Source organism: Misgurnus anguillicaudatus, chromosome 1 (assembly GCF_027580225.2).
Source record: "Misgurnus anguillicaudatus chromosome 1, ASM2758022v2, whole genome shotgun sequence".
In the NCBI taxonomy this organism is placed as follows: Eukaryota; Metazoa; Chordata; class Actinopteri; order Cypriniformes; family Cobitidae; genus Misgurnus; species Misgurnus anguillicaudatus.
In genome coordinates this window covers 10,867,339-10,894,172 of record NC_073337.2, presented here as the reverse complement: position 1 = coordinate 10,894,172, position 26,834 = coordinate 10,867,339, and the positions used below count along the sequence as shown (strand labels likewise).

Here is a 26,834-nt window from a genome sequence, read left to right as displayed (position 1 = left end):
TATGGATTAGTGAGCATTTTATAGACCGAAAACAATCTCTTCTAAATTTTACTTTCACGTAGACATACAGTAACATTCAAAATTATTCAGTTGAATATAAATGTAGTTCTGGCATAAATGTTTATATATACATGTGTATATATATATACACATGTATATATATATGTGTGTGTGTGTGTGTGTGTGTGTGTGTGTGTGTGTGTGTGTGTGTGTATATATATATATATGCAGTTTTATCCTTAATTTTAAAATTATTTTTGTTTGAAATGACATTTCTCAGACCAAATGTAGAGCTTCTAAACATACATATTATTATAATAAACTATTATATAACTATTAAATTATTATTTTATTACGCACGAGTTATATAGTTTTATTTCCACACGGTTCTTTTATTGTGTAGGCGTGCAGCGCTTGTTACGCAGTATACGCACCCTGACGTCATCGGTCGGTCGGTGGGCGCGCGTCATGTGCGCTGCGTTTCTAGAGACGCTTCATACGTTCATACCACGAGAAGAGATTGCGCAGCACTTCACAAAGCAAAGCAAACATCGGCGCGGATAGACTTATCACAACCGTGAGTAAACCATCATATTTTGCTGCGTGTGCGTGGATAAAACGCGAGAACTGACTAGGGTCTTCTGTTAAGGTTTAAATATATAGTTTTATTAAAGATGCGTTGCTGTGTTTGTCATTGACCTGTAACGGAACGCGCACTTACGTGTGTCAAAACCCTTTCACATGTAAAACATTTAGAACATCACCATGACACTGAGACAAACCGTATTACACGGTTTTTTACACGTGTACTATGTTAATACCATGGTATTCTGTTCACCACTTACCGTGAAGTAATATTTGAATGCCATGGTAAATGTTAAAGTTAATCGTGTAAAAAATCGAGTATAAATTAAAGAAAAATGAAAAATATTAAGAGTCAATCATCACCACAGCTTTGTAATAAATGAATGTAATGTAAATGTAACCATGATACCATCACTGTACCATGGTACCAGCCGAGTACTTTTATTCACATGCGGGAGTGTAAGTGAAACATTTTTACTCATCATGTCCATATAATCAAAGACATTTAATATTACCAAGATGCGTCACTGCTATTGCTATGAATGGGGAGATCGCAACGCCCAATATGGCCGCTCTAGCAAAGGAAGTCCCGCCTTCCAGTAAAAAGAGCCAATCGTCAACCGTTAAAGAATGAACGTTTGAAATGATTGATTATAAATATAGCAAACTTACTACATAGTGCAAGATTAGGATATAATGACTCGAGAATAAGTTTGTTATTTTTAAATTTATAAATTGAACGAATTACATTGGTAATATTAATAAAAACAGTAAATTCTACAGTTTTGTTAAATATGTAATGTAACAATTTTAACAATTTTATTAAAATGTGACGTTATATGTGTTTTTTATCGATCAAAATGATAAAAAAACATCAAAGAGTCTATCCAGTTCTTCTTCCAGTCCTTTTTTATCTACCGGTGACCGGACCGCTTCCTCCGGTTACCATTAAAAAACTAAAAAAACAGCTGTAAAGAAGATTGTCAATAACTTCGACGACATAAACTTTGCGCATGCGCAGTATCTGCCAGATCTTGCTGCTTCATGTGACGCAGTGACGCGATTTCTTAACAGAATTTGACATAATGTTGTTGTGTGTTATAGTGCACAAAAACGTATAGATGCTCTGAATGTTGTCTAGTTTTATAGATATTTAAACAGACAATACATCTGCATTTATCTTCATAAATGACACTTAATATATTTTTAAAAACTAGGTTTCAGGGAATACATGTTAGGGATAAAGATAAATGTATGAATAATGTAATGTATTTACTGAATGACAACACATAATACAATGCTTTTGTAGATGAATTCATATTTATACATATTGATTTGATTGATACAAAGAAATCGACAAACAGTTTTTAAACTGAATTTGTTGTATTGAGAGTTTTACAGGATTGAAGAGTAAATCCCCCAACACACACTTTTGTTTTGTTTTCCTGTTCCCATACAGAGAAAGGAATGATATATATTCCCATATAACAGACTGAGACATTCCCTGCATTCACCAGCCACTGAGATGTTCAGAATATTTCATATTTTATGGCTGCATATCAACTAATCGCAACTAATCGTTTGCAAAATAAATGTTTTTGTTTACATCATGTATGTGTGGTTACTGTGTATAATATTAAGTATGTATATATTAATAAACACACATGCATGTATATATTTAAGAAATATTTACATGTGTATATACATTTTTATATTTATATTATATATATATAAATAGGAATGCTTAATATATACACATATTTTTTCTTAAATATTTACATGTGTGTGTATTTATATATACATAATTATTATACACAATGCACAAAAGCCCTTTAGCAAATCTGAGATTAGTGTTTGTGTAAACACACCTTCAGTGATATATACACACTTTAATCAAGAGAGTGATTTCCACAAATAGTTTCTCTCTCTCTTTCTTCTCACTGTGTGTTTCTCTGTGTGTTTAATTTGTAGGACACAGCAGTAAACCACAGGTGAATTAGTACTATACTACAGTGACGTCCACCTACTGACGGTAAGCGCGCGCGTGTGTGTGTAGTACAAATACTAATGGCAGGATTTTAGTAGGTCACCCATTTAAAAATGGCAGCAGAATGTGCTGTTGCATTCCTGTAATGTTTACACACCCCACACACACACAAGTTTGTGTTATGTACCCGGATCACTCTTATGCTTTGAGTGTGTGTTGATGTTTGCATGTATTTTGATGTTGTGATGTGGAAACATTCAGATTTGCTCTTATAGACAGTGACCAGCATTAAAGGTGCAGTGCATCATTACTGTGAAAGAACAGAACACACATCAGATGTAGTGAAAGAGCGATATATCAATGGATATTTAGATTTTGTAAATTCTCTGCATCAGTCAAAGAAATCTTTTCAATTGTCCGATAAGTTATTCATACATCTTGTAAATGTTTCAAGTACTTTAAAAGGATATAATTAACAAAATAAAGTAATAATTTAGAGATGCACCGCTTTATCGGCCAACAATGGGTATCAGTCAATAAAGCAATTTTTTTACACTATCAGCTTTCGGTCAATAGTTTAAATGGCCGATATATCCTGTCAATCAAAAGAAAACAGGAAAATGCAATGAATTTGAACTCCGTGTATAGAAAATGTAAAGAAACATCACTAGTTTAATGTTCAGTATTAATGGTCATTATACAATTGAGTAACATCTTCAGAATTTAGTTAATGCAAGTTAATATAACTATCAAACTATCGGTATTGGCAGATATCAGTCTAAATAATCATCTATCGTGGAAAAATGTCATATCGGTGCATCTCTAATATAATTATAACTATTTTTGTTTGTATATATCAGTCTCATATCGGCCACATTGCCACAGTATTGGCATTGGCATCTACCATAAAAAAGAAAAACATATAATTCAATCACTAGTATCCAAATTTCACACATATACTCGTTTATAAAAACACTCAATGTGCTAATATGTCACCTTGGTTTACTAAAGTAGTTTTACAGTAAAAGTTTGTCTGTTCCTGACAGGTTATTCTTTGGATGTGTGCTGATGTCATTTCCTGTCATAGACAGTTTGTGATTACATAGAGATCTGATTAACGTCACCTTTAGCGGCGTGCGGACCACCAGCGACACAAACTCATAAATTTCAATGGAAGCTTGACAATTTCTGGCAACAAATGCGTCAACAACCATTGGCGACAGGAAGTAAATGATGAACGACTTTTAGGAGCGACAACCAATGAGAGTTAAGCGGTGGACTTTCGATCTTTCGTCATTTACAGAGAGAACCACTGGTGGCCGGTGACTTCTTTTTTCGAGGGCGCTCGATGCGAAGTTCGTCACAACATACAAGTATGTAGCCCATCATGTGTGTGGTTCCTTTTTCAAAATATGTGTTCGGCGCGTCGAAAGATCGTGTGTGCATCACGTGTCTTGTCAAAATAAGTGCCTGCTGCAGGCGCGTCCAAGGGGTTTATGATAAAAGAGACGCTTGCGTTTGCCGGATACTCGCATAATTTCATGCGTAATCAAAGTCTACTGTTAAGGGAGTGCCTAGCGTGTATTTTGTGAACGTGAGCGTCTCTTTTATCATAAACGGGTTTCACGCGTGTGCAGCAGGCACTTATTTTGACAAAACACGTGATGCACGCAGGATCTCTTGACACACAGAACACATATTTTCGAAAAGGTAACCACATTTTGAATTAGCGCCCCTCGGATGAGCAGTTACGAGCCGCCATTGGAGAGAACGGTACCTCAATCGTTTATAGTTGTTACTAGGACAACCAGAATTAGGAATTTCTTCTAATGACCTCATGGAAATAGACGGGTGACACACAGTGACAAAGTCGTTGGCAATGTGCACGCCCAGTACAGCTCACACATGTCACTTTAAGCTGTGTGTGTGTTTGCGTCTGTGCGTGTGTGTGCGCTCACGTGTGTGTGTGATCTTAGCTCTTCTTAGTCATCAGTAATGAGCTTAAACTGAGCCGTGTGCACATCAAAATCCAAACACACAGTATAGTTTTTTTGTGTGAGTATGGTTTCTGGTTGGATCCCTGTTGTAAAGTGTGTTGTTGTGTGAGATGTGAGACTGTTTGTCTGTTTGCAGTTAGCTGATGGCGGTGAACGTTACCTCAACATCAACCATTGAGAACCTGAGCAGACATGAAATCCTCTCCTGGGTCAACGACTCTCTCCAGCTCACCTACACCAAGATAGAGCAGCTCGGTACAGGTACGAGACACAGCGGCAAGATCGAATCAGACCAAGAGCTCAGATTTTGAGAATAAATAAAATAAAATGTGGTAACGCTTTAGATTACAGCCCGGAAAGCACTGGGCAAGCACAGCGAATTTACAGCATACATTTCTGTAATTATAGTGTACTTATAAAGTACATACGTGTAATTTTAAGGGAACAATTCATAATATTCTGGAAACAAAGGGGTAACAAGTGCCACTTTAATTTACAGCCCGCAGATGTTGTATTTACTCTTTAAAGGCGGACTCCACGATGTTTGAAAAACGCGTTGGAAAAGGAGACGGGCCGACTACCAAAACACACTTATAGCCAATCAAATCAAATCAAATGCCGGTTGCGTATGTGTGGGGCGGGTCTATCAACAGAAGGTCCAGATTCTATTGGGGTAGGGGCGTGTTTGTTTGGGTGATTTCCAATATCAACATTGGCTTTCAAACATCGTGGACTCCGCCCTTAACTATGTGAAACAAGGGGGTAACAAGTGCCACTTTAATTTACAGCCCACAGATGTTGTATTTATTCTGTAACTATGTGAAACAAGGGGCTACCAAGTGCCACTTTAATTTACAGCCCACAGATGTTGTATTTATTCTGTAACTACGTGAAACAAGGGGGTAACAAGTGCCACTTTAATTTACAGCCTGCAGATGCTGTACTTACCCGGTAACTACGTGAATACTTAGCCTATGCCTAAATATATTTAAATACCCTACCTATATTATTCCAAAAATATATGTGGTGTATGACTATGATTGAATGAAGACCCACAGTTTGCAGAATCCATGTGATCACCACACACCAGCTATATGTGGAGAGGAGTGTGATTGAGCCAATTCAGTGAATGTGTGTGTTCTCAGTAAATTACTCTCAAACATAAGATTGTTTTGCATGTAGCCTATGCCATATCACGTAGGCCTAATATTTGAATCGTTAGTCCGAAGTTATGAATTACTTACTGTATAAATATTTTTTTATTTCCCACGTTTTTAGCATATAAGTCATACATACCATGTATTATTAAAATAGTTAGCCCTTAGTTATAAAATACTTACTGCATATATTATTTGTATTTTTCCTGCTTGTTACCCAAATATTATAAATTGTTCCCTTATAATTACACGTACATACTTCGTAAGTATAGTATAATTACAGAAACATGCACTGTAAATTCGCTGTAATTACACAGTGCTTTCCGGGCTGTAATCTAAAGCGTTATCTAAAATTTTTGTCAGCATTTACCAAGGCAAGAATTTTGTTTGGGTTTCAAAAGACGTGAAGGCGAGTGAATGATGACAGAGATTTAATTTGTGGGTGTCCTCTCCTGTCCTGTTTAAACAAATTGTTCATTGGTTGTTGTCTTTCAGGTGTGGCGTATTGTCAGTTTATGGATATGTTGTTTCCTGGCTGTATTCTGCTGAAGAAGGTCAAGTTTCAAGCAAAACTGGAGCATGAATACATCTGCAACTTTAAAGTCCTGCAGGCTTCGTTCAAACGAATGAAGGTTGACAAGGTAAGATAGAAATGGACTGCAATTCTGCAAATCTTTCACTCTTTAAGTAAATCGGGAGATTGGATTTGATTTCTGTGTGTGATGTAGATCATTCCTGTGGAGAGGCTGGTCAAGGGAAGGTTTCAGGACAACTTGGAGTTTGTTCAGTGGTTTAAGAAATTCTTCCATGCAAACTACGATGGGAAGGAGTACGACCCTCAATTAGCACGTCTGGGTCAAGACGTCACACCTCCTCCCAATCCAGGTGAAGTCACTTTCCACAAACCCAAGAGCCCCTGCGGAACAGGTAACAGATAGACGCTCTCTGCGTGTGTGTGTTTGTGTGTGTGTGTGTGTGTGTGTGTGTGTGTGTGTGTGTGTGTGTGTGTGTGTGTGTGTGTGTGTGTTTGTGTGTGTGTCTTCGTGTGCTTTCACTCGACTGCTGGTGTGGTTGAGTTTTCTCTATCAAAACCTTTCAGAACTGAGACTTTGTTTTCAGTCTCTCTGTGTAATGTTAATGTGAGTTTGCTCTGCTTGAGGCTTTTGGGTGTTTAAAGCCTTGGCCTGCTTACATGACATAGAAATAGCATTGGTAGGTACATAAGACTGTGTGTTGTGATTCAATGTCTGATGAGTTCGGTTTGCTATAGGGCCACAGCGGACGTCACCGACAGGACACAAAAGCATGCCCGCCACCCAGCGTACCATCAACTCCACCCCCTCAACCGGCATGAGACGAATCTCACCGTTGTCACGTAATGGAGGCAGTGATGCAGAGATCGTGGAACTCAACCAGCAGGTACACAAACACACACACACTCGCTTATTTACTTGACTTACATTTACTTTTAGGCATATAGCAAACGCTTTTATCCAAAGCGACTTTTTTGGAAGAGATGGATTTTTTTATTGTTTTTTGAATGTTGCAAGAGGTGTAGCTGAACTGATTGCAATAGGAAGGTCATTCCACCACCAGGGAGAAGTGAAGGAAAATAAACGGGAACGTGATTTAGTGCCCCTTTCTGAAGGTAACACAAGGCACCTGATCGGTGCTTCAGTCGGTAGCCAGTGAAGAAAGATGAAGAGCGGCGTTACATGAGCTTTTTCTGCTGCGTTCTGAACTAATTAGAGTAGTTTAATAGATCATACAGGAAGGACCGCAAGAAGAGCATTGCAGTAGTCCAGCCTGGAGATTACAAGGGCCTGAATCAGAAGTTGAGCAACATGCTCTGTAAGATATGGTCGTATCTTACTAATATTGTATAGCGCAAAACGGCATGATCGCACTGTCTTTGCACCGTTATAAGAGAAGGACAGTTCGTCATCAAAGACTAGACTGAGGTTTCTTGCCGTTTTGGAAGGAGAAATGGTTGTGTTGCCAAGTTGAATGGATAGGTCATGCTGTAGCGTGGGTTGTGCCTGAAAAACAAGCAACTCCGTCATAGCGAGGTTCAGCTGGAGGTGGTGTTTTTTCATTCAAGCCAAGATGGCTAACAAGCAGGCTGTAATACGTGCTCTGCTATGGTAAGATCATCAGGGTGAAATGAGCAGAAGATTTGTGTGTCATCAGCATAGCAGTGGTAGGAGAAGCCATGTGCCTGTATGATAGGTCCTAAGAATGTTGTGTAGATGGAAAAAGGGAGTGGACCAAGCACTGATCCCTGAGGGACCCCAGTCACCATCTGGTGAGCTTTGGACCATGCACCTTCCATGACACCTTGAATGATCTCTCAAAAAAATAAGATTTGAACTATTGGAGGGAGGACCCCGTGATCCCAAGCTATGATAGGGCAAGTAGGATCTGATGATTGACTGTGTCAAAGACTTCTAAGCTTATTAATCGGATTACAGTTTGTCTGTAGACAAAGCCAAACTCTTAAAACACACACTTTTTTAGCGTTTGGTCAGGTTTAGCTCACTTATGCCAGACTCTAAACAGAGGGTTTACAGATTATTTATTCTGTCTTTTTGTGTGTAGCTGATGGACCTGAAGTTGACGGTGGATGGTTTGGAGAAAGAACGAGATTTCTACTTCAGCAAACTTAGAGACATCGAGCTGATCTGCCAGGAACATGAGAGCGAGACTTACCCCGTACTCACCAAAATCATTGATGTCCTCTACACCACAGAGGTGAACACACACATACACCATGTGTATAATTAATAGATTTTTTTTAAATTCTAATAGTCATATTGTCATTGAAACACTTTGCTTTGAAGGAGGATTAGGGCCAAACTAAAATTAATCTCGAGATGGTTTGATTTTTTTAAGTCAATATAATGCGAGATTTGGCTGGTGGTTTTTGGAGAGAAAGGTCCAAGTGAATAGAATGACGAGATTAAAGTCATAATGTAATTGAATTACAAAAAAAAAAGTCGTAATGTAACGAGAATGAAGTCAATATAACGAGAATAAAGCCGTAAAATTTTGAAGGTAATATAACATAACATAAGCAGTATAACTGTAAAGTCGAAATACATGTCGAGAGCAAAGTCGCAATACATGGCGACAGTAAAGTCCCGATACATGACGAGAGTAAAATCGCAATACATGTCGCGAGTAAAGTCCCAATACATGACGAGAGTAAAGTCGTAATATGTGCCCTTTAGCATTTGCCTAAACACAGAATGTTTTATTAATAAAAATGTTTGCTGAATTTGGTGGTATCACTGTGTAGATGCATTAAGACACATTCAGCATTTTCATTCTTTTTTATTAATAAAGCAGGTATGTTATTTGGTATGTGCAGATCTGCTTCTTTAAATTACTCAAAACATGTTAATGTAAAAATATGACATTATTAAAAATTATTAAAAATTCTCATAGTGTTGACTTTATTAAAAAATATTATGACTTTATTCTCATTATATTGACTTTATTCTCAAAATATTACGACTTTATTTTCATTATATCGACTTAATTCTCAAAATATTAAGACTTTATTCTCATTATATTGAGTTTATTCTCAAAATATTACGACTTTATTCACGTAATTTTCCTTATTTTGACTTTTTACTCAAAAAAACTATTAGTTAAAGGAACAGTATATAAGAAATGTATATCAATTAATCATAAACTGGCCCTGATATGTCACTGGACATTAAGAAATCATATTCATTTCAATTACTTGTATCACTCACAACAGCGGTCTGGCCAGGATATTGTCATTTAAAAAGTGGAGTTGCAGCCCTCAACTGATGTTTATGTTGTGTATTGGCCACCAGTTGTGTGATTGCAGTACCAGTTTTAGCCACAAGTTTTCTGATTGCAATATCAGTTTTGGTCACAATCCTACATACTGTTCCTTTAATTCTCGCATAATAATGACTTGAATCTCGAAATGTTTTTATTTTTTTATTTTAGCTTGGCCCCTAATCCTCCTTGGTACTTTTCAACCCCCTAAATGGACAGTAAGTAGGGTTTTAAGTAATTTATTAATCAAAATCAATGTCTTTATTCATAAATATGTCCTTGTTTCTGCCAGTGATCTGACTTTTCTTTGTAAGCTTAGAAGTTCGTCTCTTTACTTACATTGAACGGGTAAGTCCAAGGAGGCTTCCATGTCGTTCCCCCATACTGTTAAACTATAATAGCAGAAAGGGACAAAAAGCACTAGCCTACCAACGCGTTTCCACAACGTGTTTTTATTCAGAACACGTGAACTAGGTGAAACGGACAAGGAGATCAGTGATTACATAACGGATATCGTAGTTGCAACACACATTTGGAAAAGCGAGGCGCTAGAGAGCACTTTTCGTTTGAATGCAAATTTCACCACTAGATGGGGGTAAATCCTACTTACTGTCCCTTCAATACAATCAAGTTGTGTTAATTAAGTTTATATATTGTTTGTTTGTTTGTTTTTTAGGATGGTTTTGCGCCCCCAGAAGACGATAATATTGACGAACCGCCACATGACCAAGATGAATATTGATTAACTCACCTGACTCTGTCTTTCACTCTCTCCTTTTCACTCGTCCCCCCTCGACCACACCATCTTCATCTTTATCTTCCTCTGTTCTTCATCTTCAACCAGCAGACACTAGGGGTGTGGCGTAACATGCTAACAGACTGATTGTGGGTGCGTTTATGCATACCCGGGGCTTGAGTTTTTTTGGAGTGACACTGCAGTCGTTTGCTGAGGCTGATGTTTTATTAGCTGTAGAATTGAGTGAAGGGTCCAGAATAAATTGCACTGAACCACAATGATGAAAAAACATTGTGGACAGCAGCTGTCCTGCATAAAAAAATCCAAACACATTGAAGATGACAGGTGCTTGTATTTAATTTAAACTTTACAGGACAAAGGTCATCTAGCAGCAGGATTAAATCGCTTAAAATTATTGTATAAACACACACACACACACTTTTGTTGTAGTGTTTATGTAGCAAACACTCCCAAGTTTACTGACTGGCGACATAATTTGGGCTCAGATCAGATAACTTGGCTGAAAGCTTGATGCAAAACTCTCCTGAAAAAAGTTTTCCAAGTATTTATTTAATACAGGTTCCTGGTCTTATTGTAAATATTTTATTAGTACATGCTGTTCCAAAGAAAACTGTTTGATTACTGTAATCTTTCACCAAAATGTAGTATCTGTTTTATCTCTTACACCTCTTTGTTCTTTTGGGGTTAGCATTGTTAATGTTAACAAACCGTCAAGTAACTATTTAAAGGGGACAGAGAATGAAAAAACATTTTTACCTTGTCTTTGTTGAATAATGGTAGTCTACCCACATTCACAAACATACAAAAAGTGCTCAACATGCTAAACATCTCAGTCTTATAGAAATTCCACTTTTTGAAATGTCAGCCAGAAAACAGCCCAATCTGAAGAACTGATGCTTATGACATCACAGGCATCTAACTGCCCTTCCACTTTAAAATAATTGGCTACATTTTTTGAGTGGCAGCAAAGTCAGCCAATCAGTAATGAGATTGCAAGTTAAGCCAGTAGGGGGAGCCAAATATGTGCAAAACCACTCGTTTGAAATCCCCCACCCTAAAAGAGCTATCTGAGAGAGGTTTTTAGGAAGCTTCTAAGGCAGTGTTTCCCAACCCTGGTCCTCGGGCACCCCCTCCCAGAAAGTTTTAGATGTCTCCTTATTAAGCACACCTGATTTAACTCATCAGCTTGTTAGGGACACGTCTTTACCATTTTGGAAGGAGGTTGATGAGTCGAATCAGGTGTTTTAAATAAGGAGACATCTAAAACTTTCTGGGAGGGGGTGCCCGAGGACCAGGGTTGGGAAACACTGTTCTAAGGCATTACAGACCCAAACAAAAAATTTTTTGTCTACATGTCACATCACAGAACAAGGATAAATACTTCATTCAACCATTCTATGTCACCTTATTTAACATTGTTTTGATGGTTTGTCATAAAAATCACTCCACCAGTTAACACAGTAATATAATATGCATGTAAGCTTTGCATGGTTATTATGCAAACAGCAGTTGATTTGATAAAGAAGTTTTACTGTTGAGACCTTTAGTCTCTTTAGATCTCAGCGTTGATGGTATAAATCTCCCACAATGCATTGCAATGTCACATTCAGCTTTGACTATTCTGATATGACACACCCACTCGCCACCATCCAATCAATTCACAATTACTAAAAGTTCTAATCATTTTTCCCTTTTGAGTATTTTGATGAAAGATTACAGAAAGGTTTTTGGAAAATGCACTGGTATTAAAGGCGGAGTCCACGATGTTTGAAAGCCAATGTTGATATTTGAAATCACCTAAACAAACACGCCCCTACCCCAATAGAATCTGGATCTTCGGTTGATAGACCCGCCCCACACATACGCAACCCGGCAAGGATGTCGGTTAGTAGACACGCTCCTTACTGCTGATTGGCTATAAGTGTGTTTTGGTAGTCGGCCCGTCTCCTTTTTCAAAGCATTTTTCAAACATCGTGGACTCCGCCTTTAAGCATAATGAGACCAACAACAAGTATGAAGTAAAATGGGGTCAATTTTAAAAAGTTTATTTTAAAAGTCACCATGTGTGCACATAGATGTGTTTCTCTATCATTACAATGCAAAATACGTTGGTTCAACCTAAAAGAGTACGTTACCTGGTTGCCTTAAAAGTAAATTCAACTTACAAATATTAGTTGACACAACACTTTTTACACTAATTAGAGTTAACTAACTCAGAATTTTAAGGTAACCAGTTAACTTAAAAAAAGTAAGTTGAACCAAAACAATTCTTTTTTTTTACAATGTGGTAAATCATTTGCAAAAATGCTGGTGTGCTGTATGTTTTTATTTATTTATGAAAGAGATGAAAACAACTAACATTGAGTAAAAGATGTTAGAAATATCACAAAAAAAGAGACTGTGCCTTTTCCCGCTGCTATATTATAATTAAACATTTCATGTTTTTATGGTTTGGTTTTGTTGCACAGAATGAAGTGGTACACAGGTTGGTTTTGCAGCACCTGTGTCATTTACACGTTCATCCCTCATCTGTTGTCACGGCAACCACACAATCATGCATCCAAATGGAGTTTCACTACGTAAAATAAATATGTGTGTGGGGAATGAAGTTGTGTGTTTTACTGGCTCATTTACACTATCAGCTGTACTATTGTTTTTCAATGTGTATGTATTCAGAAAAATATTATTACAATATATGAAGAGTTTCGTTGCAAAACGAAATAACTCTGTTTTTAACATTTTTGCCAAAACATGTTTATTATTATGTTATGTTATTATTTTGTTTTATGGTGCTACTTAGCTGTATTTTTTAAGTTATGAAGGTTTAAATCAAAACAAACTAACTGCAGTTGAATTGATATTAATTAGAATATACAACCAAAAAACGAGATTTCTGAAAAATTTCAAAAAACGGAGTTATCTCGTTCTGCAACGAAACTCTTCATATAATCAAATATGAGAGTATATGTTAAAATATCTTCAGTCATACAGTGGTTTTCAAACTGGTTGCATGAGATGGTGCCAGGGGACCCCAGTTGTATTACATTTTATGAAATGCATTCATTTATCATAAATTCTGTTTCAAAAATAAGGCTACTAAACCAATATCGCTACATTGTGATATGCCCTCACACATCATTTTACACATTTTAAAATGTAATAGTATAAATCAAGTTAAAGGTCAAGGGAAAATTAAATAAAATATTGAAAACTGGTACTGATTTATTGAGCAATGACATTATACAATATAATAAAATTAAAAACAGAAAGAAATTAAAAATTGAAAAGCATTTAAAGGTAGTGTGTGTAAATTTTAGCGACATCTAGTGGTGAGATTGCAACCAACAGCTCCACCCTGAGTTATAAAATGTGTATAGTAGCCGCCACAGGACAAACTGAATGATGTCGTCTGAGTAGGGTGGCCATTCGTGCCAGTTCTGCCGGACACGTCCCGAACATGTTTTCGGGTTCGTTCGCGTCGCTCGACCGCGAATGGCCACCCTACGTCTGAGACAACGTCTGCGTCCAAAAACTTAGGCAGCTGACTTGTTGCCTCGCTGCCTGATGAGGCAATAGGCGTCGCAAGAACCGATAGCCGGATTACGTCAAAGTACTGCGAGAGCGAAGCGAAATTAGACTTTGTATGATTTCTGTAATCGTTTTCGCGGTACTACATCTGGCTGTCGGTTCTTGTGGGGCTGCATCAAGTCAAACAAACTTAATGACTTTGGAGGCATGAAGGCAGCTCAGAGAAACGCTTTTAGACACACTTAACAGGCAGCGTGTTTGAAATATAAACAGAGAGCGCCTTTGTAATAACTAATCACATATTTGAAAACTACAATACTAATTTCTTGCTAGAAATGCAATTAAAAGGTTTAAAAATTGAAAATATACATTTATTACACTAAATTTGTGTTCCAGGCACTTCCTTGGCCGCCATTTTATTTTTTGGAACTCTACAAGGCTTGACCCATTAAAATACCAATAGAAACCATTAGCTTTTACCATTAAAACCACTACACTGTAGTGTGTTTTAGGCCATATTCCATTAGAACCAATACATAGAACCAATAGCACCAATACATGCCATTAGAGACCAACAAAGACCAATACACTGTAGTGGTTTTTGGGCCATATTCCATTAGAACCAATAAAATTCCCAATAAAACCACTGATCTATATAAATGACTGGATTGCGCATGACGTCACACTTGTGAAGCCACCGCGCCGCCATGTTGGTATACCCAAAACGTTCTATTAAATCAATGGACGTTGTCAGATTTTAATGATAAAACATCACTTTACTCGTCTTCGTTTTTATATGTGAAGTTACCCTGTACATTATTACAACACAAACGTCCTAAGCATGTACATAGTTATTTACTGAAAGTTGTACATTTTGCGTTTTAAACAGTTATTATACATTCATCTTCATTACAGTATCAGATCAGCAGACAGACCGCAGCATATTTAGTATTAATGACAATAAACATGCTCATTCTGAAATCTAAATAAATAATCATGCTTTGTACCGTATGTGCATGCAATAATTTGCTAGTTTTGTAATTATGTTATCTAAACTTACAAGTTACCTAAACTTATTTAGAGAAATAACGCTGACCGTCACCGTGTAGCTGAATGTCAAAAAACTTTATTTATACCCGTGTCATTAACAGAACGCAGCAGACACACTCACCTTAACGGTTTTTTGTAAATCCATTATCCTGCCCGATTAAAACATAAACATTGCAAATAACACCAGAAATAGCAAATAATTAACGTACACATGTCCTAAAAATTAACCTTGTGTAACTGATACGCTGTAAAGGGGGTAAATTTTGATCATGATTTTGAATGGAAGTCAATGACGCTCTCTGCCGGTTGGGTATACCAAGATGGCGGCTCGAACTCTGCGCTGGCTTCACCTCACGCAGTTACGTCAAGCGTTCTATGCGCAATCCAGTCATTTATATAGATCAGTGAATAAAACCAATAGAATTTCTGTGATGGGGTCTATTTGTTTTTTTTAGCAGGGCAATTGCATTACCCATGCGCACACACGCATAGAATTGTGGGACAAAATGATGAATGTATCTCAGGAGTCAGGAAGAAAACCTAACATTGGATTCGCAATTACCTTGATGCCTTCCTGCCTTGGAATGCTGCCTCAGAAGGCAGCAATTTAGAGTTTTCGAACGCAGCCAAAGTAGGGACGAAACGCGCTCAGTTTGTCTGTTTAGGGCTACTGTAGAAACATGACGGCGAATTTCATGTAAGGGGACCCGCGGTGTATGTAGATAAAAACGGCTCATTTTAAAATAATAAAAACAATACAGATGTAAATAATAGGCTATAGTTATGTAAATTTTATTGTGTTTCTGTCAAGAGATCCTTCTAAAATTTACACAATGAATCTTTAAATAATAATAAGAATAATTTAATACATATATAATTAATAATAATAACAATATGTAATAAAAATTATATATATCGATAATAATATAATAGTACATTTATAATAAATCCAAAATAATAAATCTCGTTGATACATTGCGAAAACTTAAAAATTATTTTACATTTAATTAAGATCAAACGCAGTTTTAAAAGAACACATACGCATAAACGAGCGTTAACAAAGAACTTCCAATCGAAAGAGAATGCCATCACATGTTATTTCCCTTGTGAAACAACGATGGGTCACGTGATACTCAGTGATGTGTCTGATTGGTCAGCTATGTTTGCCCTCCGAGCGTCTAGCAGGTTTGTCTGCATAACACGCCTCTTAATTAATGTTTTTAACAATTCCACACTGAAATGTAACTATGTATAGAAAGAATGTTTCGTGTTCTATTTTGCTGTATATTTTTATGAAATTAGATGAACAATAGACAAGTATTTAGCGCACTTTGAGGCTTGAGCCTTATGCGATGTGAATAAAATACACTCACTATTTGACTGACCGGAAGCGCGCAGAGAGGACGCGCACGAAAAAGGAAGCAGCTGCGTTCACGCTGAAAAGACGTGGCATTAAAAGCGTTCAGATCGTAGCTGTCGATTGTTTACCATTATTTCTTTTTGTTAGAACGCGATTATGGCCTCGGCTATGGGTAAATGGGAGGTGGTGAAGAAAGGAAAAAAGACAAATAACAGCAGCAGCAATAGTTCCGGAGGTAAAACTCAACAACAGGAGAAGAAATCCAACAGGAAAGCGCTGAGAGAGGCCAACCTGTCATACATTGACACAACCCGTGAGAAATACACACACATACACAAACAAAGTTTTGGATGAATGTCTGATCTCATCATGATACTACATTTTTAAATGTTGTCTATGGTAATAAAATATCTTTTCAATGGCTGCAATAGATATTATTATAAACATGGTGCCATGCTAATATCTTGGCACAGTACCATGGTATTATTGTGTGATACCATTTACTTTATCATTACTTTTTGTAATGAACTGACATCTGATCTGGACTTGAGCTGGTCTTTCAGTTAGTTTTAAGAAATGCATCATTATATCAACTCACTGAGCTGTACATATTTATGATCTAGTCTGAACTGGACTTAAACTGATCTATCTGTATATTAATAATATTAGGAGAAACATCAGAAATTATTTGAAATACACACTGAATGCATGCAGACAGCACGTGTCTCTGATTTTTGGTCTGAATCATTCAATCTGTAGTATTGTACTATAGTCTTACTGTGTTTCTTCTCTGGCTCATTGGTCTGAAGGGTGGTGTGGAGTTGCAAAATCTGTGCTTCTGGTCACCAAGACTATCATGGGTTATTTCATTTAGTTGTGAAAGACAAACTCACCCTCTCTCTGTCCCTCACACACTTCTGTCTCTTCAATCTTCTGGTCTTGTGTGTCATTCAGCTGTTGTTTCTCTGGAGTCTCACTGACTCTGTTAATGTTCACAGGTGTGATGTCTGAGACTATATTCGACAGTTTTGAAAAGGTGGTGAGCAAACAGAATAAGGAGCAGGTACCTCCGCCCCCTAAACCTCAGCAGAAACCCAACACGGGGAAACCGACCAAAAAACCTCCTGCCAATGGAAGCTCGAGCCCGACCCGCTACAGAACACTGGAGGAGGCCGTTAAAGCTGTGAGTACGCACGCAGACCTGGGCTTTAGTTAAAGGAAAATCTTAAACAAATCATCTCAGGGACACCTGAAGGTGATCTGTTGGGCAGTTTTGTGTAAAATGTTTTTAAGGAAATGTTCACTTGAAACTGAACGTTAGTCAAACTAGAGAAGGTCAAAAAATTTTACTCTAAGAATTTAGCATGTGACTCTATCTAGCACTATATGCTTGCTAAGTAACCGATCACAAATGCCTTAGGGAAATAAACAGGGTTCCCACGGGTCCTTAAAAACCTTGAAAATTCAGGGCCCTGGGAAGTTTTTGAAAGGTCATTGAAAGTGCTTGAATCTATTTTATGCGAGAAGTTTTCTGGAATAAAATCCATATTATTCCCTGTGTAGTGTACGAAAATATAATAAAAATTCTAGACTTTTTAAGCACACGTGCTAAACTGTTCGCTTTAAATGCTTATATCTTCTGTATGCGAATGTTGATTCATACACAATAGTTGTGTTTGGCAAATGAAAACGTTTCGGGTTACGTATGTAACTGTTGTTCCCTGAGAAGGGAACGAGGTGCTGCGTCTCCCTTGCAACATTTCTCCCTTTGGCAATATTTCAGATTGCAATATAATTCCTGGCTCCCACATCACCCTTTGTCGTTAAGCCTCACCATTGGTTGAATTTGATATACACATTCAGACGCACTTACCCCTGGAGGCGTCCCCAAAGTGTCACCGCATTGACGCAGTGCAAGTTCCCTCAAAAGGGAACCGTAACAATGTATCTTAAAAGCTAACACGATATAACTGTTCTCTCACTTGAAATGTGTCCCCACATTTAGTCCTCGATTTTGAGGGTATTGGACCTGGAAAGTCCTTTTAAAGGTCATTGAATTTAAAGTTAACTAAGGTGTGGGAACCCTGAATAAAGATAAAATCTTGCTAATATACACTTATATAATGCAAAAACACCCAATTCTAATTTTTATCTTTATAACAAAATCCAAGCTTATTTTGGATTAATAGATATGGATTTTTTACGAATTATTTATTTCTGTGATTTCTTGAGCCTGGAGAATGCAGTGTAAATCGTACGTTTATTAAAATTTTCGCTTAAATGTGTATAAATTATAATGCTGCTAATAAATGGCTGTCCTCTATTGAAATAAGTGGCGGTTTGTACCTGGAAACAGTATTCCTTATGTCATGACTTAACTAGCGGATAGTCAAAATCTTGTGATGTCTTATTAGAGGGTGTGCACACCAAAGCTGTTAAACGTGTCTGGAGACGCCAGGCGGATGCCAAATGCCAGCTTTATTTTAGCTTTCTTAAGCTATGTTTATAGTGGGCGGTCGTGCGCGTTGGGTGCGCGAGACCCCATTTCACGTGGAGGTGTGCAATTTTTGTAACTTGACGCGCGGCTCCGTATCCAAAAATGACAGACCTCGAGGCGATTCTGGCCGAACAGTCAAGCCTATGATGACGTATCTCTTTGATCAATCCATGAACAACAATGCATATAGTATTTATCTGATATTTATCTGGAATATAAACCTTACCATTTAAAACCGAAATCAAATGGATTGATCAAAGAGATACGTTACATTTGATTGAGAATTTTTGTCTTACATTTGTAGTAAATTTACCACTGGATGAGGAATAAAATACAAACCTTAAGATGTCTGTACTGCTTGTTTAGTAAAAACGGTAATGAAATTATAATGTTTAATAAAGACATATTTAAGAGAGAGTTGTTTTATTCATGTTCTCATATTTATATATCAAGTTCTGATGTTAGAAGCACCAGGGTTGCTCTAGCGGACGACTTCTTCTATCCTCTTCTTTGTGTTTGTTTTTGACTTGATTGCTCGCGTCGCCCCCTGGTAGTTCAAAGAATAGTGCAACAGCAAGTGCGTCAACTATAAACGCCTCGTTCGTTTGTTGACACGCGCGTGCGATTAGTGGAGGCTCGCGTTGCGGACCAAAGCGCGACTATAAACAAGGCTTTAAGCTGAGCGCTTTGGTTGCTGTGATACTTCTGCTTTGTTTATCAGTCACTGCATGATGTGCCGGTTGGTTGTTGTAATATTTGTCCCTCCTCCACTGTGATTGGACGGCCGTGTAAGAACTGACATTGACGAGCTGAGCTTTTCACCCAAAGTTAAATATTTTTCAACTTTCGGCACTCAGGGCTGAGGGCGGAAAAAATGCTGAGCGCCAGCTTTCAGAGTGGAAAAAAATGCTAGCTGCTGGCTTTTTCTAAAAACGTCTCGCTTCCATTGGAAACAATTGAAAACATACGCCGGCGTAGAAGCTTTAGTGTGCACGCCTCCTAACAGCTTTTTAAGAAACAGACAGGAAGGTTTGATGTCAGTTATATTAATGCATTTCTGTCGTTGTCTGTGTTTCTTTCAGTTGGACATTAAGGAGTTAAAGCAGCAGTTGGAGAAAAGTCAAAATCTCTTTCCTGAGAATCCGTCAGTCTGGGTGAAAGATCTCGCTGGATACCTGAACTACAAACTGCCAGCACCAGACACAGACCCGACACTCAGCAGCTACACATATGGTGTGTGTTTGTTTGTTTGTGTGTGTATCTGCAGGAACATTGTGTTTCGCATGGAATGCCTTTTAAAATAACTTTTTTTTGTGTTTGTGTGTAGATTACCCATACTGCCTTGCTAGTAAGGAGTTAAAGGCTGTTATAAAAAACCTGATGAGTAAATGTTCAGATTCACTGGGAGAGTTTTTTGATCACTGCGTTTACACAATGCTCAGAGAGCTGGACAGACAGCCAGGTGAGACACGACCTTTCTCTACTCCAACTGGTTGTCCAGTATTGTGAACTTTTTCTAAAAAAGCAAGAAACTTTTTTTTATGATTTGATCTCTTCAATGGGTGTAGCTGTGTGTGTGAGCTCTGTGTTTTTTTTTGCTGTTATAGGTGAATCTCTGCATGGCTACAGGATGTGTATTCAAGCCGTCATGCAGGACAAACCCAAAATAGCCGCACTGAACCTTGCAGATGTGAGTGTAAGACTTCTCTTCCTTTTGCCATTTTTTTTATTTTCTGTAAAATTTGAAATCCTACACAATAGATTGTGACGTGTGTGTGTGTGTGTGTTTGACCTCTCCACAGCATCTGGAGCTCCTGCGCTCAAATCAGCACCGGCCGGTCAAATGTCTGACCATCTTGTGGGCTCTGGGGCAGGCGGGATTCTACGACCTCAGTCAGGGTATCAAAGGTCAGAGCGGGAGAATGAAATGAAATGAGGGAAAAGGGCAAAGAGTTGAGAAATCTGTATCAGTGTTTTACTGAATGACAGTCAGTCTAGTTTCATCCTCTCTGTGGACTGAAGTCCCGCTGGACAGAAATCTGGGCATGCATTTATCTTGAAATTGTAAGCTTAATTAATTTGTATTTATTTGTTTTTGATTTGCAGTTTGGTTGGGCATCATGCTTCCTGTCCTCGGGATCAAATCGCTCTCCGCATACGCCATTGCATATCTGGAACGACTCCTCACGTAAGTGTGTCTGTGTTTGCATAGATTCATATTCCAACGTTTAATTATGTTCAAGTTTAATCTCAGATTATTTAAACATTATGTTTCAGTCTTCATGCCAATTTGACCAAAGGATTCGGTATCATGGGACCCAAAGAGTTCTTCCCTCTGCTGGACTTCGCTTACATGCCCAAAAATGCCCTGACACCAAGGTATTAGTCAGCGTGTGTCAAGTTACCCTGTAATGTGTTGACCGCTCATGTGACTTTAGTTTCTCTGATCATATCTGCAGTCTTCAGGAGCAGCTGTGTCGACTCTACCCGCGACTTAAAGTGCTGGCATTCGGAGCCAAACCCGAATTGACCCTTCACACATTTTTCCCTTCGTTCCTGTCGCGAGCTACGCCGAACTGCCCCGATGCCATGAAGACAGAGGTCAGACGCAAACACTGAGTCAATAACAGTGTGATAATAATGAGAGGTGGTGTTTTAATATTTGCCTTTATTTTATGAACTACAGCTTCTCAACAGTCTCTCTGAGTGTCTGTCTGTAGACAGCCAGAGTTTGAGTGTTTGGAGGCAGTTATACACCAAACACCTGCCCCAATCCAGGTGACCTTTAAACTTGAACATTTTCACCTAAAAAACCTTTCCTGTTTGATGCCTGTTGTTAAACACATGTGAACTCTTTCTCTTCTCTCTTCAGTCTGTTATTGGATCATCTGTTGAGATCTTGGAAAACACTTTCACCAAAGGTGAGTTACACAAATACACTGATCGTGCCTTTGCTCCTCTTCCTCAGCTCATTGGTATTTTTTTGTTTTATGTTCAGTTGAGGAAAAACCTTCAGGACACAATTCAGTCCTTCAGTGTGACGAATGAGGAGCTGCAGACGAGCGCAAAGACGCAGGAGATCCAGGACTGTAACTCGCTCTGTCAGGTATGATGCTTTAGCCTCGCTCGCTCATTTTCAGAAGTATTTATTTACTTGCAATAGAATCCTCATTGGCTATGTTTACATTCACATAAAATGTTCGTTTACATGTACGTTCTATATAATCCCAACCACCTGTCTGCACAATCGCACAGCCAGGGTTGCCAGATTTGTGAATCGAAACCAGCCCAATGGACATTCAGGCCCTTTTTATACGTACATGGTTATTTTGAAAAACTGAGACATTTCTATTCGTTTGCGCCCTTCGTTTGCACGCAAACGGAGAACTCGCCTCTGAAACCAATTATTTCTAAAAACTCCGACCAGAGTGGAGATTTTAAAAATCTTTGGTTGCACGGTTGCATGTAAACCGAAACAAACTGATGTTTAGGCAGCCAACGTCACAGTATGCACCAGAGCGTGCACCTACGCCAAAAGTGCGACCTTGTTCAAAAGAGGAACAGGAAGTGTTTCTTTGCTGTTTTCGGGATTCCGATTGGCTTACATGGGCTTGAGCTTCTCGTTACACCATATATACACGGGTACCTGTTAGGCTTGCTGCGATGGTCGGTGAAACGGTGATAACCGGTGCTTCAGCCTCTCACCGGTTAGATCACTTGCCCACCGTCTTTCACCGTCGTTTTGATATTTTCGTGTAATTAAATCATTTAGTTTCGTTAGAGAGAGCAAACGCTTACAACTGAGTGTGTATGCTGACAGCGGAGCTGAACGCGCGTCACGTCACAGAGCAGCGTGTCAGATTTCATTTATTCCTGTCAGAGTGTGCGAGGCAAGCTGACTGACTAGATGATGACAGAAGCCGCGTGCTTACTCGTTGTTGTTATAATATACATATATGATGTTTAATATAACCGAGATCGTTTTGTTCTTGTGTTTTTCATCAAGAAAAATAATAAAGCCATCATTCAAGCAGCGCTATATGGCGAAGTAGCCGGTTGCTCTGCTTGGGACTGGCGGGTTCTGTGAGAATTACCTGCACACATTGACTCAAGCACTTAATTAAACCAGCTGTTGCGCTCGCATTGCACGCAAATTCATACGCGATTTAACGCAGCGTACGCAAGCACTGCATTTAAACAGTTGCGTAATTCAAAAGTGAAAGTAAAATGTGCACGTCTGAATGCGCATTTATAAGCCCCTCCCACACGGTGAAACCGGGATTACCGGGTTTGTGACGCGCCGATTAACCGGTGGGAAAATTCTGTCACCGCGGCAACCCTAGTACCTGTCAATGAACACTTATCTGAAACTGACATGTGTGCACAAAGTTATTTTTGAAACTGAAGAGGTTGAAATGTCCGTTTATGAAAATAGCCACCCACGTGTAAACGTAGTCTCAGAAATAGCCCAAAAGCAGCCCAAATACCAATAACTAACAAATAATTTCGTCTTTAATCCTCAAAAAAATTAAACTCGCGGACACAGTTTAAAAGTTGGCCAAATCTGAACCCCGCCAAAAAGCAGAGGACTTGGCAACGCAGTGCACAGCATCTCTCATTGAGTTTACGCTTTTTCTCTTGATAAATGTGATAAAAGTCAAATTTGAGTTTGAGAAAGTTGTTCTGGCTGCAGCAGACGCAGTGATATTACGCAGTGTCCGAAAATAGTCCCCTGCTATTGAAAGTAACCAAGAAGACTATTTTCGGGCGTTGCGTAATATCATTGCGCCTGCTTCAGAGATGTTACGGCATCAAAGTCCTTGATTTTTGCACCAGAATGAGAGTATAGTTCCTGGCCATATCGGCTTAGAAAATCGCAACTTTTGGTTTTCTGTCGGTCTTAGGACACAATGTAACTACAGAAGAGTCAAGTTTTAAATAGGAAAAATATCCAAACTCTTTGGTCATTTTTTAGCGTGATGCTAATGGTCTAATCAGATTCAATGGATTATGCTAAGCTATGCTAAAAGTGGTACCCCCAGACCCGGAGATCGGCTGAATGTATTTCAAAACGAGCCTGTTTTCAAAAAGTGGATTGTATTTATATGTATAAATAAGGAAATTTTCACACACAATCAAATTAAACACTTTTTAATAGGCATGTTATGAAAGACATGAAAGCCTTGCTATTGCATGTTTCTGTGATGGGAATCATGTGATGCATAAATATATAAGATGTTAGGACTGTAACGATTAATCGTGCAAATGCGCGTTTTCTGAATGAATGAATGAATTTGAATGAATTACGGTGAAATGCTGCCACATCCAAAAGCCAGAGGGCGATCTTATGTAGAAACGCCATTTGTGCCACAGAAGAAGTAGCATTAAGGCAGTGACTCGTTGCCTCGCTGCCTCATGAGGAAATGACTTCGGAGGCATGAAGGCAGCTCAGAGAAAGACTTTCGGACACACTTCAAAGGCAGCGTGTTTGAAATTTAAACAGAGAGCGCCTTTGTGATAACTAATCACATATTTGAAAACTGCAATACTAATTTCTCGCTAGAAATGCAATTAAAAAGTGTAAAAATTGAAAATCTACCTTTATTTACACTAAATTGGTGGTCCAGTCGCGTCCTTGGCCGCCATTTTATTTTTTCGAACTCGACCGGGCTCGACCAATCACATTCTTAATGTACGTCCACGCATAGGTATCTCAGGAGACAGGAAGTAAACCAAACATTGAATTCGGACATGCCTTGATGCCTTGCTGCCTTGGAAAGCTGCCTCAGAAGAAGGCAGCAATTTAGAGTTTTCGGACGCAGCCACTATTCAAGAAATGTCTACAGGAATATTTATATTGCTGTTTTTCAGATTGTTTCAGGTATTTTCATGATGATAATTTTTTTTTGAATGATTATGTTTGACGAGTGTTGCTTTTTTAAATTCACATTATAAACGACTCAAACTCATAATGATTTTAGATTGACAAGGACTTCCTACTGATCACAGAGCCGTAGTACACGCACAAGCTGTGAAACACAGAATCGGAGCCTTACGATTCAGAAATGATTTTAGGCAGGTCTTTTTAATGGGGAACGCTATGTATTGTCACAGCCCTATAAGATGTAAACTTAAGCACAATTCTTTTGCGATGTGCACAAGGTTTTTTGCATCCGATTAAGAAAATACTACAATTCACAAACTTTTCTCCTGATGATTGGATCACAGTTCGGACTACACCACCCCTTCAATACAATCGAAATTTGAAGCTACTCGACCTCAAACATATTATTACATGAAGGCTTTTCAATTCGATTGATCCGTCTTTGGTTGCATGTAAACGTAGCTATTTAGTTTCAGACGCATCTATGGACATCGGTGGATTTTATTCAAGGGCTTAGTCTCTCGCTCATGGTCTCTCTCTCTGTCTCTACAGTCTCTGCAGTCAAAGATGCGTGGTCAGGGTTTCCCGTGGTGGCGTGTGTTGTTGATGATGATGGTGTTTGTGGTGGGCTTTATTGTGCATGATGTCAGAACGCAGGGGTCGTTTGCGGATTCCACCACAGCACTGTACCTGGAAAGGTCAGGGGTCACAGGCGTATCGAAGCAGGCTTGGAGCAAAGTATCTCACTACAGCCAACAGGGTGTCGGGTAAGAAACTAATGAACATCGAAAACACTTGGAGTTGTGTGATGTGTAACTAACTGTGTGTGTGTGTTGGCAGCTGGTTGGGTGAAAACACACCATATTATTACTCTCGTGCGGTGGAGACCGTAGGGCCGCTGCTGGAGGACGGACAGGAAAAGATCAAGGTTGCTGTCGTCTTCGTTGCACAAAAGAGCTCTGAACTTCTAAAGTGGTTGCGTGAAAATGTGCCTCTGCTGATTGAATGGGTACAAACCACAACACACACTGATGAGGGAATAACATTTCTGATCATTGTGTCAAATTGCAGCTATATAATTGCGTTGTGTTACTGTGCATTTTTCCCTCAGATCAACACAAACACTCCCGACAGTGTGTTTCACTTTATCGAGTATGTGAAGGAGTTTTTGCTGTATATTCACGAGCAGTTCATCCTCCCGTCACTGCAGTATCTGTCAGCGGCATTTCAATACACGTGGCAGAGCTTACAGGATTCGTGCAAGTCAGTACTCCACACAATTGCAGCAATGCGGTCACAACAATATATTTATAGCTCAGTAATAACAAATGATCTGTTCGGATAAAATATGTTTTTCTTTTGATGTCTTTGTTGTTTTGTAATGTGGTTTTCATGTTTCTGTAGTGGTGAGGTGACGCTTCACTGCTTGCATGATCACCTGAGGACTTTCACAAACATCACCTGGATTTACCTACAGGACGCCACGTCTGCAATGAAGAGTCGAGCGCAGGAGCTTCTGTCCCGGGTGTGATGCACACAGATCTTCTTCATCCCCCGTTCACATTCACACTTTTATTCTTTTGTCATTTTGCATGAAGTTTTATATCTGTTGTCCAGACAGTTTTGTCTTTTATGCAGATAGCTGTTTTCATGTCTTGATTTTACACAGTCGTCAAACCAGAGAGCTATGAGAAGAGGCATGTTATTTAACACACGTGTGTATGTGTGTATGTATGTGAAGTATTAATATAAACAGATGGTTAAACTCTTGTGATGGTCAGAGAAGACAGATTATTAATGACTACTACTGCTGCTGTTTACACAACACTGAATAGTAATCAAATCCCTGTATGTGATCGACTTGATTTTATTTGTCTCGTATAGATCAACTCTTGAGTTTAAATCAAACCCATGTCCTCTGTTTTAGGACATCTCTGTGTTTACAATCATCTGGGTTTGTCAGAGATTCAGATCTGAATCAATGCTGGACTCAGAATAACAGGGTTGCTATGGAGACCACGTCATATTAAAATACAATGTATCGTGTGTTCTGTCTGATGAACTGATTTGTTACTTTATAAATGATTTATAAATAAATATGCCAATTCTGTTTCAGTCATGTTTGGTCCGTCTGTGGTTTATTTTATTTAGGTGAGAGATCATCTTGAGTTACTATAAAGACACTAGTGTCAAAACTCGTACAGTTACAATAAACTGGT

The 26,834-nt window shown here is 38.6% G+C and overlaps 2 protein-coding genes across 6 annotated transcripts; both read left to right on the top strand.

Annotated features, from left to right (window-relative positions):
- Positions 1-435: 435 nt before the first annotated feature.
- Positions 436-11,040, top strand: mapre3b (microtubule-associated protein, RP/EB family, member 3b). Of its 4 annotated transcripts, XM_055190123.2 has the most exons (9): positions 436-577; positions 2,557-2,617; positions 4,706-4,830; positions 6,222-6,367; positions 6,455-6,653; positions 6,997-7,145; positions 8,325-8,477; positions 9,711-9,757; positions 10,216-11,040. In XM_055190123.2, the coding sequence occupies exons 3-8, from the start codon at positions 4,713-4,715 to the stop codon at positions 9,720-9,722; spliced, it is 777 nt and encodes a 258-aa protein (XP_055046098.1). In that variant the 5' UTR covers positions 436-577; positions 2,557-2,617; positions 4,706-4,712; the 3' UTR covers positions 9,723-9,757; positions 10,216-11,040. The 4 variants fall into 4 exon arrangements, with proteins under 4 accessions (XP_055046098.1, XP_055046097.1, XP_055046095.1 ...); XM_055190122.2 differs by lacking the exon at positions 9,711-9,757 and having other exon boundaries at positions 438-577; positions 6,455-6,611; positions 10,216-11,039; XM_055190120.2 differs by lacking the exon at positions 9,711-9,757 and having other exon boundaries at positions 438-577; positions 10,216-11,039.
- A 5,095-nt stretch (positions 11,041-16,135) lies between these two features.
- tmem214 (transmembrane protein 214) lies at positions 16,136-26,730 on the top strand. 2 transcript variants are annotated; one of them, XM_055190117.2, is made up of 16 exons: positions 16,136-16,547; positions 17,233-17,417; positions 19,814-19,964; positions 20,059-20,193; positions 20,339-20,427; positions 20,534-20,639; positions 20,838-20,919; positions 21,009-21,110; positions 21,191-21,332; positions 21,418-21,509; positions 21,604-21,652; positions 21,730-21,837; positions 25,168-25,382; positions 25,456-25,624; positions 25,727-25,878; positions 26,020-26,730. In XM_055190117.2, the coding sequence occupies exons 1-16, from the start codon at positions 16,391-16,393 to the stop codon at positions 26,144-26,146; spliced, it is 2,061 nt and encodes a 686-aa protein (XP_055046092.2). In that variant the 5' UTR covers positions 16,136-16,390; the 3' UTR covers positions 26,147-26,730. The 2 variants fall into 2 exon arrangements, with proteins under 2 accessions (XP_055046092.2, XP_055046094.2); XM_055190119.2 differs by having other exon boundaries at positions 16,137-16,547; positions 20,339-20,421.
- The last annotated feature ends 104 nt before the right edge of the window (positions 26,731-26,834 follow it).

Excerpts from the sequence above, each read along its gene's own strand:
- mapre3b (XM_055190121.2), top strand. The coding sequence starts at position 4,713 with ATGGCGGTGAACGTTACCTCAACATCAACCATTGAGAACCTGAGCAGA. Across the intron at positions 4,831-6,221 it reads GATAGAGCAGCTCGGTACAG|GTGTGGCGTATTGTCAGTTT; the intron begins GTACGAGACACA and ends GTTGTCTTTCAG. Across the intron at positions 6,654-6,996 it reads CAAGAGCCCCTGCGGAACAG|GGCCACAGCGGACGTCACCG; the intron begins GTAACAGATAGA and ends GGTTTGCTATAG.
- tmem214 (XM_055190117.2), top strand. The coding sequence starts at position 16,391 with ATGGCCTCGGCTATGGGTAAATGGGAGGTGGTGAAGAAAGGAAAAAAG. Across the intron at positions 19,965-20,058 it reads ACTCAGCAGCTACACATATG|ATTACCCATACTGCCTTGCT; the intron begins GTGTGTGTTTGT and ends GTTTGTGTGTAG. Across the intron at positions 20,640-20,837 it reads CCTCAGTCAGGGTATCAAAG|TTTGGTTGGGCATCATGCTT; the intron begins GTCAGAGCGGGA and ends TTTGATTTGCAG.